This window comes from Ctenocephalides felis, unplaced genomic scaffold (genome assembly GCF_003426905.1).
Source record: "Ctenocephalides felis isolate EL2017-DRISC unplaced genomic scaffold, ASM342690v1 CF-g0.4_SCAFFOLD_01886, whole genome shotgun sequence".
NCBI lineage: Eukaryota > Metazoa > Arthropoda > Insecta > Siphonaptera > Pulicidae > Ctenocephalides > Ctenocephalides felis.
Window position 1 is genome coordinate 169,051,454 of NW_020538040.1, and position 17,782 is coordinate 169,069,235.

Sequence of the window (17,782 nt, forward strand, 5' to 3'; positions counted from 1 at the left end):
ATTGCTGCATCAATTTAAAAATCATCACTATTAGAAAATTTCTAACAATAAAATATATCAATTTGCGATAGTCCAACCGTTGGATCGCTTTCTGGGAAAAAAAGAAAGCTGAGAAAAATTATAACAACAGTTAGGCCCTTTAAGTTATGTTCGCTGTTAACTCATAAAATTATGTTTTTAGATTTATCCGCATACTTAATAAAAAAATGTTCTGATAGTTAAAATAAATTATGATTTATAGAAAGTCTTATATATTACCCATGTCTCATCTTTTTGTGAATATTGATTTTGAATTTATTTTTTTATTTATTCAATATTTTTAAAGCAATATTTTTTATTGCACGACTAGATTGAATTAAATAAAGTATTATTTTATATTAAGAGTCAAAATCCCTGCCCACTCCAAAACTATACAAAGACAACTTGAACTCATGAAACTCAAACTTTCTCAAAAATAGCTCTACATTTCTGCGCTGCCTTATATGAACAGGGCCACAAATTCGAACTTCAATCTGTTATCATGTAGTAGTGATATCAATTTTCTCTTGAAAATATAGATAAAAATATGTTTCCAATTAAAAATAGCCCATTTTGGGCACTGCGGTGTGAAATGGCAATGGAAAATGTCTCACACTATTAAATGTTAAACACTAATGAATCACTGAATAAAAGTTTCATAATTTGGCTGTTGCTTCATTAAATTTTATATAACATATATGTATGTGCATAAGCTATGTATTATCAGATTTATATTCATTTTTTTTATTCAATTTCTTTTTATTTTTCGATACTATCGAAATTCGTATAGTGCTTCCAGCACTAAACTGGGTAGTACGTCCTAGAATGCATTCTGCACGGTAAGATACATGATTACAGTTCATTATTTTGCGTTATTAGTTGTGTATATGCACAATGACCAATCAGTGTTTACAACCGGCTATCGATGACGCCAATAAAAAATATTATTTTTAAATTCACTGCATTTTTCTGACAGAGAATCACAACATCGCCAGAGTACTAGATTATTCTTGACAGTAAGATCTGGTCGAATGTTAATGATCAAAGATGCAAGATTTTTGATGATTTTTGAAACAATCAGAAATCAGAAATCAGAAATGGCAAATTATTTGTTTTGACACAAACACAAATAGTATTTATGAATATGATTCTTTGGATTTACAGTTCTACACAATAGTGCACAATCAACTTAATGAATTTAATTTACTATGTGAAATATGCTGTGCTATTTTGCACCGTAATTTAAAAGTGCTATTAATAAATATATAACACAATTTTATATTTTAAATATTTTTTGATGAAATATTTTGCTAGATTTATAATAAATAATAATTATACAACACCTTTATAATCAGCATCCATCAGCGCCAGGTATTTGGGTACCTTCAGTAGTTATCCAAAATAACATTTAATTATTAGGTATTAAATTAAAATATTACAGTATCCTTCACTGGTATCCAAAACAACAATAAATTCTAAATCTACCAATTTTTTTCGACAACTGGACATGATGACAACTATTTACCATAACCTTTACAAATTATCACATGGTACAAGAGTATCCTCAACTTCAACATAGAGGGTGCACCATATTATACGATTAAATTATAATTTCTAATTGGTATTTTAATTACTACGATTTCCAACATTAAAATCAAGCTGGTTTTCAATGAAACCATAATAATTTAATTTCACAACTATTTGAATACAACAAACTATATGAATAAAGGTGCCAACATAGTTCATTATTAAATGCAGAATATTGTATGGTGAAAATATGCTAGTAGTAGAAAAATTAATTAAATTCCCTAGAATATTCAAGCAAGCAAAAATTAAAAAAAATATATATATATTTTAAAAACCTCTTTATATGTCCATAGCTTTCCTTATGTGCCCAAGTAGTTCTTACATGTTATATTTAATTTTAAAAGCTTTATTTGATTTAGTAACAAAAAAAACTAATTAAATATATCGCACAAACTTCTCATGGTAATTTTTTCACATTATTAAATGTTTAAAATAATGCAATGGATTTCATCATCATGTAATATTCAGAAGGTTTTACCATGCATAATTTTGAACCAGGAAATAAGCAAAAAAATTGGGATAACATTATAAAATTGTGACGCATTTTAAAAATACCCCATGACTTATTTTAGTAGGTATGGTATATTTATAAAAATAAAGTTTTATAAATATTGAAATAATTTTTTTTGCAATAACTTTCTTAGATAATTTTAAGGTTATAAACGTTTTGAGACTATGGTTCGGCTCATTATTAATGTAAATTTAAATTTGCGTTATTAGTTCAAAAATATAATTTAACTATTATATATGGAAGGTGAGCCAAAATGTTCTAATTACAAGAGATGAAATGATACAGTGTAAATTCTAATAAACTTCTTGTTACTACAAAAACACACTTCAGTACATTTTTTATAGGAGGGCCTCTCAACCAATAGACCAATTTTGAAAATTTTAAATTTAAAGTTTAACAAAAAGTCTTAATTCTTGAAAACTTGAAGCAATTGTGTCAATATTTTTGACTAGGGTGCTAAAAATGTTATCTACGTTTATGGATCCAAAGTTTAAATGAACAAAATTAATAAAAAACACAATAACAGTTTCATCAATTGGAGCGTTCATTAATCACGTGATCGGTTTCTTAAGAATTTTTGAACACCCCTTGGTTATATGTGGTGATATTCAAAATTACCAAATTGCCCCACCAAACATCTCGTGTAATTTTAGTTACGAAAAAAGTTGTAACATTTTTGATTTTTTTTATAAAAAAATCAGGTAAAATTAAATACACGTGATATCTTACTATACCCCTCTCTCCACCACGTCATATTTTGTGATTTTTTGTCAAACTCCCCCCCTTCCCATAAAAACCTCACGTGATTAATCACCCATTCCACTCGGATGCCGCCGCTCCGGCGGCAAAATACATGTACATCTCGCAATTAGCTAATGGAAAGGGTTAAAAGCTCATAGTTTTCAAACTACATGAAATATTTTTTTATATTTTTTTTCATGACTACTTGACGATGAGTTCTGGGACACCCTGTATATACATATATGCATGGATGCTTAAATTTGTTATGTTACACAACACCTCGCAATTTTGTTTGATGAGTAAAAATAATTCAATTACGACTTTATTATCTTTCTTGTAATCTATTGACAGTATTAACTCTGCAGATTATTTTGTCGTCTAGTCAATTTATGACTAAATGTCTACCAGCAGAAAAAAAACACAATCGACGATATAAAAATCGAAATCAATAATTATCATTTGGACATTGGACTAGTTAGTAATATATTTTGCACATCTGTATCTGATGCCTTATATGTGTATGCTAATTAAATACAGATAAATGTAAAAGGTTTTATCATTATTTTGGTCGTTGATAAGCGGGCATCTGCTCTGCCAAATTAAACTGGTTTTTATGATCAATAAAAGAAGAGTATCGAAAAGATGAGCGGTAAAATTGAGAAAAGATATAAAATGGAATCTGTCACATAAAATATATTTTTAAATCATATCTGGAAAGATAAATCCGAATAATCAAATCAGAATAATGAATTATTAAAGACAATATTCATACCTTTTATTTTATATATAAATTTGCTCATTTCGCTTTGATTTTTATTACCAATAATTACATAATTCCATAATTCCTAATATTTTTATTATTTTTTTTATTATTATGCTATCTAGATTTCACTAATAATAAATTTATTACGCCTGAATTATCTGATAAGTTTAATCGCCTTTAGACGAGCTCATATAATGTCGTGATGTGAAAATTGAATATTAGGCGCTTTTAGAAATCTGTCACATGAAAAATGTGCATGGGTAATCTATCTAGACATCATGATACATGTTTCGAAGAAAAATTGTGAAGAAAGTTAAATATTCTATATAATATAAAATATAGTGATAAATAACAATGGATATGTGATCGAAGTATAGATAAGTCACATGTATAAATAAATAATGAGGTTATTTATAAAATTTACTTTTTTCATAAAAATCTATTTTTAACACGTCAACCGCCACGATAATATCAGAAAAATGCACAAGGACCATGGCAATTTTATTAGTTAAAATAGTTATAAATATATAAAGGAAACTAAATGTATCAAAAAAATTCTTTTTTGACAAAATTTCTGGAAAAATGCTATTTTTAATGCTATATTGAAATTTTTGTTCGAAAGCCAAAAAATTTTCAGGTTTTACTACTTAGAGTGATATACATATGACTGACACAATTTTATGCAATATTTTGTTTACTTCGAAAATTGATTTCGAATGTTCTGAGCAAGCATTCTTTTTGAGAAAAACATTCGTAAGCAAGATTAAGATTTGATTTACTTTCCAAAGGTTATTAGACAGGTTTTGTATGTTCATCCACAATTGAATAAAAAATAACTAGAGGGATTTTGCCATAAGTTTCATGAACTTACATAATACTAATGTAAGACTTAATTTTGTCTTAGTGTTATATTTTACTGCAATTAATTTAATTAAGATAATTTATTATCTGTATATTTCTGTATCTGTAGTGAGTATTTCATCCTGTATCCAAAATATATAAGAAATATAAGAATTTCCGATATGTGTAACAAACCGACTTAATCAATAAAATTGAGATTAATGATCTTCTAAAATTGTTACGATAGTATTTTGAAATTTTGACACGATCCGTTATAACTACATAATAAATTTTTAAATTTTATTTGAACAGCCTAATGAATTTTTATAATAAACCTCTTTGCGCAGGCCTATAATGATTTAGGATGTTCATTAAGATTATACACTCTATCATCACACAAAATTTGATCAAAATCGCCAAAAAAAAATTTAACAGTTAATTGCGTTCTATACCAAAAACTAATCAGCATGATTCTCAACTGATATCTTCTCAAATTTTCAAAATTGAATTTCAGCTTTTTTGCCACAACGAAGATGATTTTTTTTGCACTTTTCTGCTAATTCAAAAAAAAAAAAAATACTGCTGCTTAGTTTACAAGACCTTAATATAATTTTCTAGTATAGATGTTTTAATAAGATGTTTTAATAACTGTTTTATAAGATGCTATGTAAATTTTAAGTTAGATTCAACATTTTATTTTAAATAACCTTTATAAATGCATACATCTGGATGAGATAAAAGGGACCAACTGAACATTCACCCTGGCAAAGGTGTAAATAATAAAAAATAGCAAATAAAAAAGTTAATTAAGTTAAAAAAGCAATTTTACAAGAGATAAATTAAATAAATAGTTATCCCAACTTTGCTGATAAATATTTCTGACAAAATACTAGATCCAGGTTATTTACAGTGTCATCTCCGTAAAAAATGCATTCAAGTAATTTATATTTTCCTATGATTGAATGGTTGAACAATGTAGCCATTAATATGTAAAATCTATTTAAAATTAAATTAAGACATTGGAACTGTTTACTCGCAGGCCGTCCCAATGTACCCCGCATATGGGGTAAAAAGGACTAGGTTACGAATTTTTGAAAACAGAAAAAAAAAACACATTTTTACATTGAAGAATTAACTGAGACATAATCAGATAGTTGTTTGTTTGTTATGTGTTATTTGTTGTGAAATAATTGGTTTGGTTTTCAAAATGTAATTGCTCAAAGTCAAATTGGAGCTTTGTTGCCATGTCAAAATTTGACTCACATGCACCCTCAAACATATTTTTCAATATTGATGTCAAACTAGTGGTGTACGGCATCGTGCCTTGAGGCAAATTGTTGGAAATTCCCGTAACGAATTAAAATTTTGTAAATCCGAATTACTTACGATATTCAAAATTTTTTTTTAGAATTTAAAAAAAAAACTAGATATATTTTTTTTCTTTTCTCAAAAATAATCGTTTCGTCGACACAAGCAGTTAGTTTTTTGAATCATCCAAATCGGATGCTTATTTTTCTCAAAAACTCGATTTTTATTTTCTGCACTTTTGCTCCGTAACTCCAAAATGGCTGGACAGACTTTTGGCAAAAACTAATCAGCACACCTCCCTATCAATAAAAATCGAATGTTTTTTAACCATTCAAATCGATTGATCTGTGAACGAAAAATTGTATCCATACATGCACACACACATCCATTTTTTCACCATCAAAACGTGAGGATATGCAAAAAAATTTAATTTCGATTTTTGGACGATTACAAAAACTTTATGGGAACCTTATGGGAAAACCTTATGGGAAGTGAATATTTCAGAATGATTTGAAATGACGAAAAAAATAATATTAATTAATCGGATTTTCTGGCGAAAACATAAACTTTTCCTTCGGGAATGTAAAAAACGGATCTACGAAACAACAGGCATCTTTTAATTACGGTTCTATTCTTCAAAGTAATACACAAATTGCTTTAAAATTACATTTTACAGAGTGGGTGTTATTTAATAAAGTCGTTATAAACGCATTTTTTGAGCGCAACAAGAATTTGTTTGAAAATATTTGGGCGCTTCCTGCGTGTTGTTCCGGAATGCCTTAGCCGTAGCATGTTGTGCCGTCTCTCGTTCGTTTATATTACGCGAAGAATGATACTGGCATGGCATCATATCATAATGTATTATAATGCATAAAACACGTTATGAAACCTCAATGAAATCATTTTTGAATACGCGAGCTGTTTGCATTTGCATCATTATCTGACCGTTTGCGACATCAGCGGCCGTGCAAGCGAAATTTAGCAATAAGGTCCCGAAACTTTGATCCTGATACTATCGCATGATTTTTTAAAATTGTCAACGAAAGCAAATAGTTGGTGACAGTTGGCCGCATTCGATACGTGCCGAAAAAGTTCCACGCTCGCCATCGTATTGCGACTTATTGAATTATTCAATATGTTCAGAAGTATTTTATTTACTTCGACGATACTATTGCAGCAGTATATAAAATGTGCAAAATTAATGGTCACTATTTCATTTATCCTACAGTCGCTAAAGTTAATGAAAACGGTTTTAATTGAATTGAAACACTCACTGATAGTGTTTCAAAATAAAAACACGGAAGTTCTTTCAATATAAAATAGATAAATGAAATATATGGATAGTAAAAAACAATGCAATTTGTTACGTTTAGTTTGCACACCCACACACGCAATGTGTTATAATATATATGTATATAATAACGGTTTTTAAACTTTTTTAACTTCCCGTAGGGTAAGTTATAGTAATCGCAAAAAAATCGAAAATGAAAATTTTTGTATATCTTTACGTTTCAGAGGTTTCTGAATATTTTGGCATACCTTAGAAATAATGGATGTATGTGTGTGTGTATGTATGTCTGTGTATGTGTATGTGTGTGCGTGTGTGTAAGTGAGTTCAGATACAAATTTTCGTCGACGATTTCGTGAACACGGATGAAGTGATTTGAATAATTCAAAAAACATTCGATTCGTATTGATAAGGAGACGTGCTGATTAGTTTTTGGCGAAGGCAGGTCTAGCCGTTCCAAAGATATGGGGCAAAAAGTGACAAAAACGGTAACTCAGTTTTTAAGAGAACGGAGCATCCGATTTGAATAATTCAAAAAACATTTTACTTGTATGAAGAACTGATCAAATTTTCATGAAGGCAAGTCTAGCGGTTTCGGAGATCTAGTAAAAAAAGTAAAAAAAAATGCCATCTGGCGGTCAAAAATGATCATTAGACATATGCACATCAAATTATCAAATATTTTATAGAGATTTTCACAATAAGTATAAATTTTGTTTACATTCCTATGGGTTCCGTACCAATGCTTATCCCTTAGACGGCGGCGCGGCGCTTACGCGCTTCGATATTTCGTCTCTATGCAGTTAAAGCAGTACGATTGCTTTGAAAAAAAGTTTAGAATTTCCAAAATATTTCAAAATACACTTTTCTTCAAAAAGTCTTTTTTTTAAAAAAAAGTAAATTTTTGTCAAAAATTTATAGTTTCTCAAAAATCTAATTTTTCAGAGTAATTTTTTTTTCAAAAATGTTAATCTTTAAAAAAAAAAGAATTTTTGGTACGGGAAGTTCCAGCAATTTGCCTTGAGGCACGATCCCATGCGCCCCACCAGATTAGCTTTTCTTTGATGAAGTTTCTTCGAAAATTTTCACCACATATTTTAACCTCATTGATAGAAAACAATATTTCAAACTTCCGTGAGGTAAGTTATTGTAATCGTCCAAAAATCAAAATTGAAAATTTTTGTATATCTTCACGTTATAAAGGTTTCTGAACATTTTGGCATACATTAGAAAAAATGGATGTGTGTGTGTATGTATGGATACAAAATTTTTTCTCCACGTTTTCGGTGCAAGAATCAACCGATTTGAATAGTTTAAAAAAACATTCGATTCCTATTGAGAGGGAGATGTGCTGATTAGTTTTTGGCAGCCGTTTTGGGAATTCGGAGCAAAGAGTGCAAAAAATAGAAATAGAGTTTTTGAGAGAACAAAGCATACGATTTAAATGATCTAAAAAACATTCAATTTGTAATGATGGCAAGAGGTGGTGATTAGTTTTTGACAAAGGGAGGCCTAACCGTTTCGATGTTATGGAGCTAAATGTACAAAAAAGCAGTTTTAAAAAAACTAAGCATCCGATTTAAATTATTTTAAAAAAAAAATTCAATTTTTTCATAACATATTTTTCTATCGAGCTGGTCGACTTCAGGACTCCCAGGAATCTGGAACCGGGTGGTAATAGTCCAAGTTTTTCCAAACATCACATCACGACGAGCATTTAGTGACGAATAAAGAATATACATATATTAGCTAAGGTTAATTATAAAATATACATTATAATAAATATTATAATATACATTATAATAAATATATAATTCCGTATGCGTACTCTTTTACTCCCTTATATAAGTCTGCATTCATAAGTGGGTATGTTCATGCTCTTACGTTTTCCTCATTTCTCCTTTATAATCACTTTTTGTTTACTCTGTAAATATAGCGTTTAGAATATTATGAATTCATTATGACATCTATTTTTTCAACAAATTATATTAGAATTGACTTTTATAAATTGGTTTACTTTTCATATTAAAATGCCGTAGCTAATTTAGAATCTCGACCAAGCTAAATAAATATTTAAGAATTTTCTTGATGGAAGCGATTGTAACAAAAAAAAATGTGTTTTTGATATAAATGTTGTTACATTTTTCTTTATCTCCTGATATCGACGTCGTCAGAATGAAGGTGATGGCATGTTACACGTCTTTTGCTTTCCACTTTAAAATAGTATCACTAAAACTAAAAATACTATCACTATACTTGTTCTTGAGATAATAATGATGGACCTTTCTACCCGCGAGCCTTTAAGTTCTGCTCTATCCTATATTGTACAATCTAACCTAGTATTTTTATCGAGATCGCAACTCAGTGGTCAAACACTTGTTTTCATATGTAGACTAGTCTATTTAAGTTCCGCTCTATCCTATATTGTACAATCTAACCTAGTAGTTTTATTGAGATGGCAACTCAGTGGTCAACCAGTTTACATATGAAATCTAGGTTAGATTGTACAATAGCAAACGCAGCTCATAGAAAACGTAGTTCTGATAGCTGTCACCAAACAACAATTGACACTGAACTTTGAATCTTTTACGTCCAAATTTTAATTAGCATATTTCGTTATATGATTATATTACATTATCAGTAACAATAACTTATTGCATATTGAAAGTAACGTATTTGCTTGAATATATTTATCTGTATTAACCATTATTGGAACAGCAAGTGAACAAAGAATATATGATGATAACAAAACACTGGATAATATCTGGGTTACGGGTACGCGGAGCCCGAAACCAAAGCACTCGGATGGGACAGAGTATTATATATATTATATGGCAGGGATGGCAAATAGAAGTTTTGCCAAAACAAACCATGATAACTAAAATTAATGTAACTTCATAATTGATTATAAACTATCTCGATAAAGGAAGAAGAAGCCTGACGACTCTATCAAGTATTGACGTCTCCCCGTCAATACGATCCAATGCTCTCTGAAATATTCTAATCGGTTAATCCGAGCTCCCAAAATCGTGAACGAAAAATTGTATCTGAACATACACACAGATACATCCATTTTTTCTGGGTTGTGCCAAAGTGTCCAGAAGCCTTTTAAACGTATAGCGAAAAATTTCATTTTTATTTTTTTGCGATTACTATAACTTACCGCACGTGAAGTTAATAATTGCCAATCTGTTTATTTGAATGACAAATACCACAAAAAAATGACGTAAAAGTATTTATCTGGGCAGACAACATGAAGAGTACATATCAAGTTAAGTTTTCAACACATAAAACTGAAAATGCGAGAATTGCAGTGGCTTATAGGAAAAATCTCAAACCTCATATTAGAAAACAAACTTTTGATATATAAATCCTTTCTGAAACCTGTGTGAACTTTTGAGTTAAGGGGATGTGCAAGTAAGTCCAATATTATTTATGCAGAAAATACAATCAAAGATTTTAAGAAATATTACAGACGCATCTTGGTACGTTTCCAATTTCACATTCCTTATGGACTTAAGGTAGAGAACCTAATTAAAGACAGAAGTAGAATTTGTATGTCGATAATTGAGAATCAACCGACCAAGTCCAATATTGTTAATATGCAGAAAATACAAACAAAATTTCAAGAAATTTTTACAATTCGTGAAGTAATTGAAGACAGAAGTAAAACTTATATATAAAAAATTGAGGATTATCTATGTGTTGCTAAGACCAGTTCTCAATGTACCAACTATAAGAAGACTCTCAAAATGTTGGCCAATGTACCTTCCTTAGCCTTAATAAGAAATTCACTCACTTCAGGTTATTTCTATACTTGAAAATAATATTAACTTTATTTTAATCTTATTAATATAGCTTATAAAATTGTATTGTTTTAATTGCTATTTATAATATCAATAAAAAAATCTTGATGATCGAGATGAATGCATAATTGGAAATCTTTAATCTTTTTTTTTATGGAGCAAGAACTATTGGAGGAAGCATATACGTGTGCGACAAAACCTGATGACTATTATTTTGTAAACATAAAACATTAAATTCTTTTTTGCAATAATTTAGCTCATTATCCATATAAATTTAAATTTTGTGTACTGGCATCACTGCTCCGTACTCGATTTCTATTTTCTGCACTCTTTGCTTTATATCTTGGCCAAAAACTAATCAGCACGTCTCCTTATCATTAGGAATCGAATGGTTTTTAAATAATTCAAATCGGTTGACCGGTGCTCCCGAAAATCGAGGAAAAATTAATAAAATACATACATACATACTACATACACACACGCATACACACACATCCATTTTTTTCTAAGGTATGCCAAAATGTTCAGAAACCTCTGAAACGTGAATGTGAAGATATGCAAAAAATTTTATTTTTGATTTTTGGCCCTTTACTATAACTTACCCTACTGAAATTGAAAATATAAATAAATAATAAACTGAAAAATATGAGAATATCTAATATGTGTAGCGAATAAAATTTCATAAACGCTTTATTGTATTGTGTGACCATGTAATATCGGTAGCTTTTCTATGTATGAAAAGCTGGTGGTTTTATTGGTCTGAAATTCCTTTGCAAGTGCATGGTCCAATATAGCGTATTAGATAAAATAATATAAAATAAATTTAATATCGGAGCAGAATTTTCCGCAATGACTATGTTAACCAATTCGGTTGATGCAATCTTTGCTGTAATTTCGATCTGAATTTTGTTATCCTTGGTTATATGTAATAATAATATCTGTTATCTCTTCGTTCCAGGACTCCACTCCGGTAACAATAATGGCGTTCGGAAATATGTCATGTGTTGCCTTCTCTGCGGCGGCATGTCAGCTATCTTAGGAGTGCTCTTCCTCGGCGTTTATTTCCTTTTGAGGTCTTACACGTCTACTGTTGGTTATTTCGAAACAGTCCCCACCTTCGTACCTGCCACACTGGTGAGTCCAAAAGAAGAATTCCTTTGAACTCGCGAAAGCTGCCAAGCGCACGACCGGAGATGGAATGAATTTTTAAACCGAAATGTGAATCGCGTTATCTTCTCCAACTTATAGAACATATAACATTCTGTGCAAATTGTCACAGCTTTCAGTCGACGCGAGATGCATGCTTTTGACGTGAAAAATTATTGCAGAAGCCATATCTCACAATCAGACATAACTGGATTGATGATTAAATAAATTTCAGATGATTAATAATTGAATTAGTAAAGATATTTTCATTTTTTAGCATCTGTGCATTTCGGTCATACTTATTCATTTCCGTTTTTTTTCTGCTTATAAGTTAATCATATTGTAGTAACACGGTTTAAGATTTCACCATTTGGGTCGGAAGCAAAATGCAGACTATACACTTTATTGTAAATTATGAAGTCTACTTACTACTAACGCTAACATAATTATTTATGGCGCACTTGATAACTACTTTTTTCAATATAGCAATAATTGTTGTAAAATATCACCTACTGATTGAATCTTTCTTATAAAACATGCTAAAACGCTACGATATACGTTCAATTCATAAAATATTTTTTTCATTAAATATAATATTATTTGTAGCTTACAAAATCATTTACCATTAATTTATAGAGTACAATAGAGTGGTGTTTAAAGGTCTCAAAACCAAGAAAAATATTAAGGATGCTATTTTAAAGTAGAAGACAAAAAATGTATAACAAGCCATTATCTTAATTCTTACCATGTCGCTTTCAGGAGATAAACGACCATTTTGGTTTTTACAATATAATTGCTCAAAGTCAAATTGAACCTTTGTGCCCCGCCATTTGGCATACCCTACACATATATATATATATATATATATATATATATATATACACACACATATATATAATATATATTATATATATAAGATAAATACAGATTCAGCAAATTTTCTGATTGTGAGGTCGCCATTCTTTTCCTTATGTAAAATAATAGGATTTTTAAACTAATGACATGTTCCGAAAACATAGTCTTATATTGATTTGGATTTTTTGAATTACAAATATGTTGATTCATTCTCTTGTAAATATATTTGGAACTTTCTCCAATGTAACAACAATTACAATTATTACTATCTACTTTGTAAACAATATCAGTAATACGTTCAACAGAAGTTTTATACTTTAAGTAAGTGAAAAGGGAATTAAAAGTATTGTCAAAATTAAAAAATAACGAAAAACCTTCATTTAAAAACAATTATTTTAGAAAAAGTGAGAAACTACCTAATTGATTGTCGTTAATGTTATATAAATTTCCCATTAATTGAATATATAAAAATATTAACAAATTCACTGGTACCAAAATAGATTTTGTAACAAAGTTTAAACGAGCCCATACATTAAATGCCCAAAGCCTTCTACAAATGACAAAGTCATTATATAATTTTAATTACATTCTTATAAAACTAAAGATTACATAACATGATAAACTTAATAATTTTCAATGTCACAAACAATAAATTGCATAATAACATTATTCTGTACTAAACGATAACAGTGAACAAATATAGGTCACTGGTTTTTTATACACTGCGCTTGTATTTTAGTTGATAAAGTTGTTTTTTCACATTTGCGTAATGGGTGTGAATAGGATAAATAGTAGATAGAGAACTTTTAAAAGCGGATTAATATGCAGAATTCAGTTTAACTACTGCATAGAGATACTTTAACGATTTTGTGGTGCGCGGTATCCAGTTTCAGTTAAATTACTCGAAGTTAAATATGAAACATGCATTAAACATTATTCATCATATTTGTATACCGGATTAAATAAATTTCGTTAGAGACTGAAAATATTTGAATATTATACGTAAATATCATACTGGAATAAATTTCGCGCTTGGCGATAGTGATAATAATTCAAGATTGTAGGTAAAAATTTAGAGTTTTTTATAGAGTTTATTTTTGCATATTGATAATAATCATATCGATGAAACTTTTGGATAAAAATAACAATCTGATTATTGACTTAGGGTTTGCGTCTTGGCACCAGTTAATACATACAAAAGAGTGTGCGATTTACTTCCAATAATTTAAGAGAAAATATAATAGCTTTTGGACGCATACAGAAAACGAAATAAGAACAATTAAATATAAGAAATATAATATATAATAATGAGAGTAGTTAAAGAGATTGAAATATATTATAATGAAAGTAGTTAAAGAGAAAAATAATAAGGATTGGTTTTACTACTAATGATTTCTTAAAATGTATCAAAATGCTACATTATTCCACGAACTAATTTAATTAAACTTACTTACTTACGTACTTCTTTTATTTAAAAATATAGGCTACTCTTTAACTCCTCTTCTGATTTTATTATTAATTAGAAATAATTAAAAAATTGTATATCTCAAAATATTTTTTTTTTATTATCAGGGCCAAGGTCCAATTTGACTTTAGTAACTATACTGTTCAAACCGAATGTTCAGTAAAATTTCCAGTTAATTATAGAAATATGTTTTTTACTTACTTTTTTCTAAATTTTTCATCTGTCGCTTTTTACCTCGTAGGCTGGGTAAGAAGGAACAGCTATCGGACAAATAGATATAATGTTTTATTTTAGCTAAAATATTTAACCAATGTGAAAAAAATTTTAAGGGCACTTTTTTTACAAAGATTACACAGTAAATAACCTTAATCCGGCATTTCTTCAAAAACATTCGTTAACAGAGTTGGAATAACTATTAAATCATTTTATCTTTTGTAAAATAGCTTTTATTAACCTAATTTACTTTTTTATTTACTATTTTTTATTGTTCACACATTTGTCAGGGTAAAGGGTTAAGTTGATCCCTTTTACCCCACCCACATGTGAGCTTTTATAAAAGTTATATATAAAAATCTATTGAATCTAATTTAAAAACAATAATACATGTTATAAAACATTTAGGCAACGTATACCTAAAAATTATATTAAGGCCTCGTAAACTAAACAACAGTGCTCACAACCACAAAAACTAACAATGAAAGAAAATACTTTTGTTATGGCTTTTCAAATATTGCCATTTATCTCTCGATAGCAACACCGTAAAAATTAAAGTAATCTTTGGTTTTACATTTTTTCTCTCTAATTTCAATTTTTTTTTCTTTTTTATTTCTCTTTTTGAATTACAATCTGTCTTTACAAAAAGGAAGACATTCAGTAATTTTGCTGATATATGAAATAATTTCATATAGTTGTTAAAAAATTCTTAACTTTATTTGTTTTTGAGGTATCGCTGGTGAACCTCTTCACCTTTAAGCCCTTTTTCCTATATTGCACACTTTTTTTTGTGACAATTTAATGTCAGTACAATTGTGAAATATTGTTATATCTGCAAGTTTAATGTAAAAAATGTTATATAAAACTAGCATGCTCATTATTGATATTTTATTTTATATTTTCAGCTCATACTAACAGGAGTGTGCGTAATGAGTTTGGCGAGAAGAAGAAATCGTTATAGTTATTTAGTAAGTATTAAAATGCTAATAAAATTTTATACAAAGTACGTAGTGTCTAGGTCTTTTGCCGATATGAAGCGTAATTGAATTTTTAAAAAGATATGAATATGTATGAGAACATTAGCGCAGTGCATATTTTAATGATCGTAGAGCTCAATATGCTGTAATAAGATTTTCTGTCCTCAACTATTATTTGTTCTATTTATACAAGGGACGTACTATCGTACATTGTAGATTCGTTAAATAAAATCTTGGACATTGTCTAAAAATAGTTGATTGCATTTTTAACTACATTGAAGTAAATGGTCGTTCTTAGGTTCTTAAGAATCCCGATGCCATTCTTTCTGACCGATCCGACTTGAAGCGGCAAAATCTAAGCTCTTCGTATTATTTAATCACGATAATGATCTCACAGTCACGGTAATCCTACAAAATGACTTCTACTATAAAACTTTAATGCAATAATCTTGGCGTAGCAAAATGCTGAATGGCTATGAATTATCTTTAAACTTATTTAATCATATATTTCTGCTTATTAGAAAACTTGACTCACAATGCAAATGAATCTTGCTTTGTAGATTGTTTATTTGAACTGCAGAGCTTCGGATTGTAATTAAATATGAAATACAAAATATCGATTGTAATTAATTATGGTTGGTATACTTAATACAGATGTTTAAAATAGGACAGGTGATATCTGTTTTATTTCAAGACTTAACAGTAACAACCATATATAATTATTGATCAAAATGGACCATGTAATACAGAATATATTTATTTAGTTTCATGAAAAAAATGTCATTAATTTTCTTACAAAAATCCTTACTTACTTAGTTGCCAATCTGATAAATCATCCTATCACCTATCTATAGTATATATAAGCATATTTACAAATTATTAATTATTGCATCTATAACAACATTTCATATTTGACTAAGTACTTTTCTCTGACATAAATGCAAATAAATTTGCAAACAATAACACCCATAATTTTGCAAAAACACTAATGGTATCTAGAATAAGTAAGAGTAATATATAGTAGAGAAACATCTCTTGCATTAGCAATTATCTACAAGCATATTAAATTATAAAAAAATGAAACAAATATTGAACTAAGGCAATTAAAATGTTTACCCACTCAATTATCTATAAGCCTTTGGAAATTATTCATTATTCCACCTACAACCTCACTTCGTACTTGACTACTTTCTTCTCCTCTGACGCAATGCATTTATTTGTATTTATTTATATTGTGAAAAGAATGAATATGTAAATTACACCGTATTAAAGAAAATAGTTTCTGTAGAGACATAACGACCAATGATGTCATTTGTTGTGAACCATTACTAGTCGGAGACATTTAAAGTAATTGCACTTCTGCTGCTATGTGCAGCGTCATCGCGAGTTTGCAGAGTTGAGAATTCATTGTGATATAATAAAAAACATACAAAGTTCGATAATTTAAAAACATTTTTAATTAAAAAATGTATTACATTTTACAACGTATATTAAAAAACATCACACATATTTCAAAAAATGTGTAAAAATATCAAAAGTTGTATACCAAAAATTCTGATACTAAAAAATATATTTTCTAAAATAATTTGAGTTACGAATTTGAAGACAATTTACCTATTTTCTATTTATTATGCACTCATAATTTCTAGGTATAGTAGAAATTTTACCTATGCTTGAAATCTAAAAACAAACATAAAAACGTTTTTTTAACTTCCCGCAGAGTAAGTTATAGTCCAAAAATCGAAAATGAAAACTTTTACATATCTTTACGTTTCAGACGTTTCTGAACATTTTGAAATACCTTAGAAAAATGAATGTTTGTGTATGTATGTGTGTGTGGGTACAACATTTCGTCGACGTTTTCGGAAGCACCGCTCAGCCGATTTGAATTATTCATATATCAAAGCATTTGCTTCCTATTGATAAGGAGATGAGCTGATTTGGCAAAAGTTGGTGCAGCCGTTTCGAAGATACGGAGTAAACAATGCAGAAAATGGCAATTCAGTTTGTGAGAGAACGGAGCGTCCGATTTTTTAAATTTGTTCAATATTAAAAATGTTCAAATGTTTTCAAAATTTTTGAACATGTTCAAATGAATTGTAAAATCTCAAAAAAAATCAAATTTATTTTTGAGCTTTTAAAATTTTTAAGTTACGATATGAGAAATACCAGCAATTGCTCAGCAAGAATTTTGTTTTATTACTCTATATATTGCGATCTGTCTCTGCACTCGTATAATTTATATACAATAAAAGTTTTAATTT

The 17,782-nt window shown here is 29.0% G+C and overlaps 1 protein-coding gene across 1 annotated transcript in view; it reads left to right on the forward strand.

The window, feature by feature from the left end:
• Nucleotides 1-17,782, forward strand: part of LOC113376232 — a 57,559-nt gene that overhangs the window by 26,792 nt on the left and 12,985 nt on the right. The window contains exons 2-3 of the mRNA XM_026616142.1: nucleotides 11,821-11,996; nucleotides 15,447-15,509. Of these exons, the coding sequence (XP_026471927.1) occupies nucleotides 11,821-11,996; nucleotides 15,447-15,509 (239 nt within the window). The remainder of the gene's footprint in view (nucleotides 1-11,820; nucleotides 11,997-15,446; nucleotides 15,510-17,782) is intronic.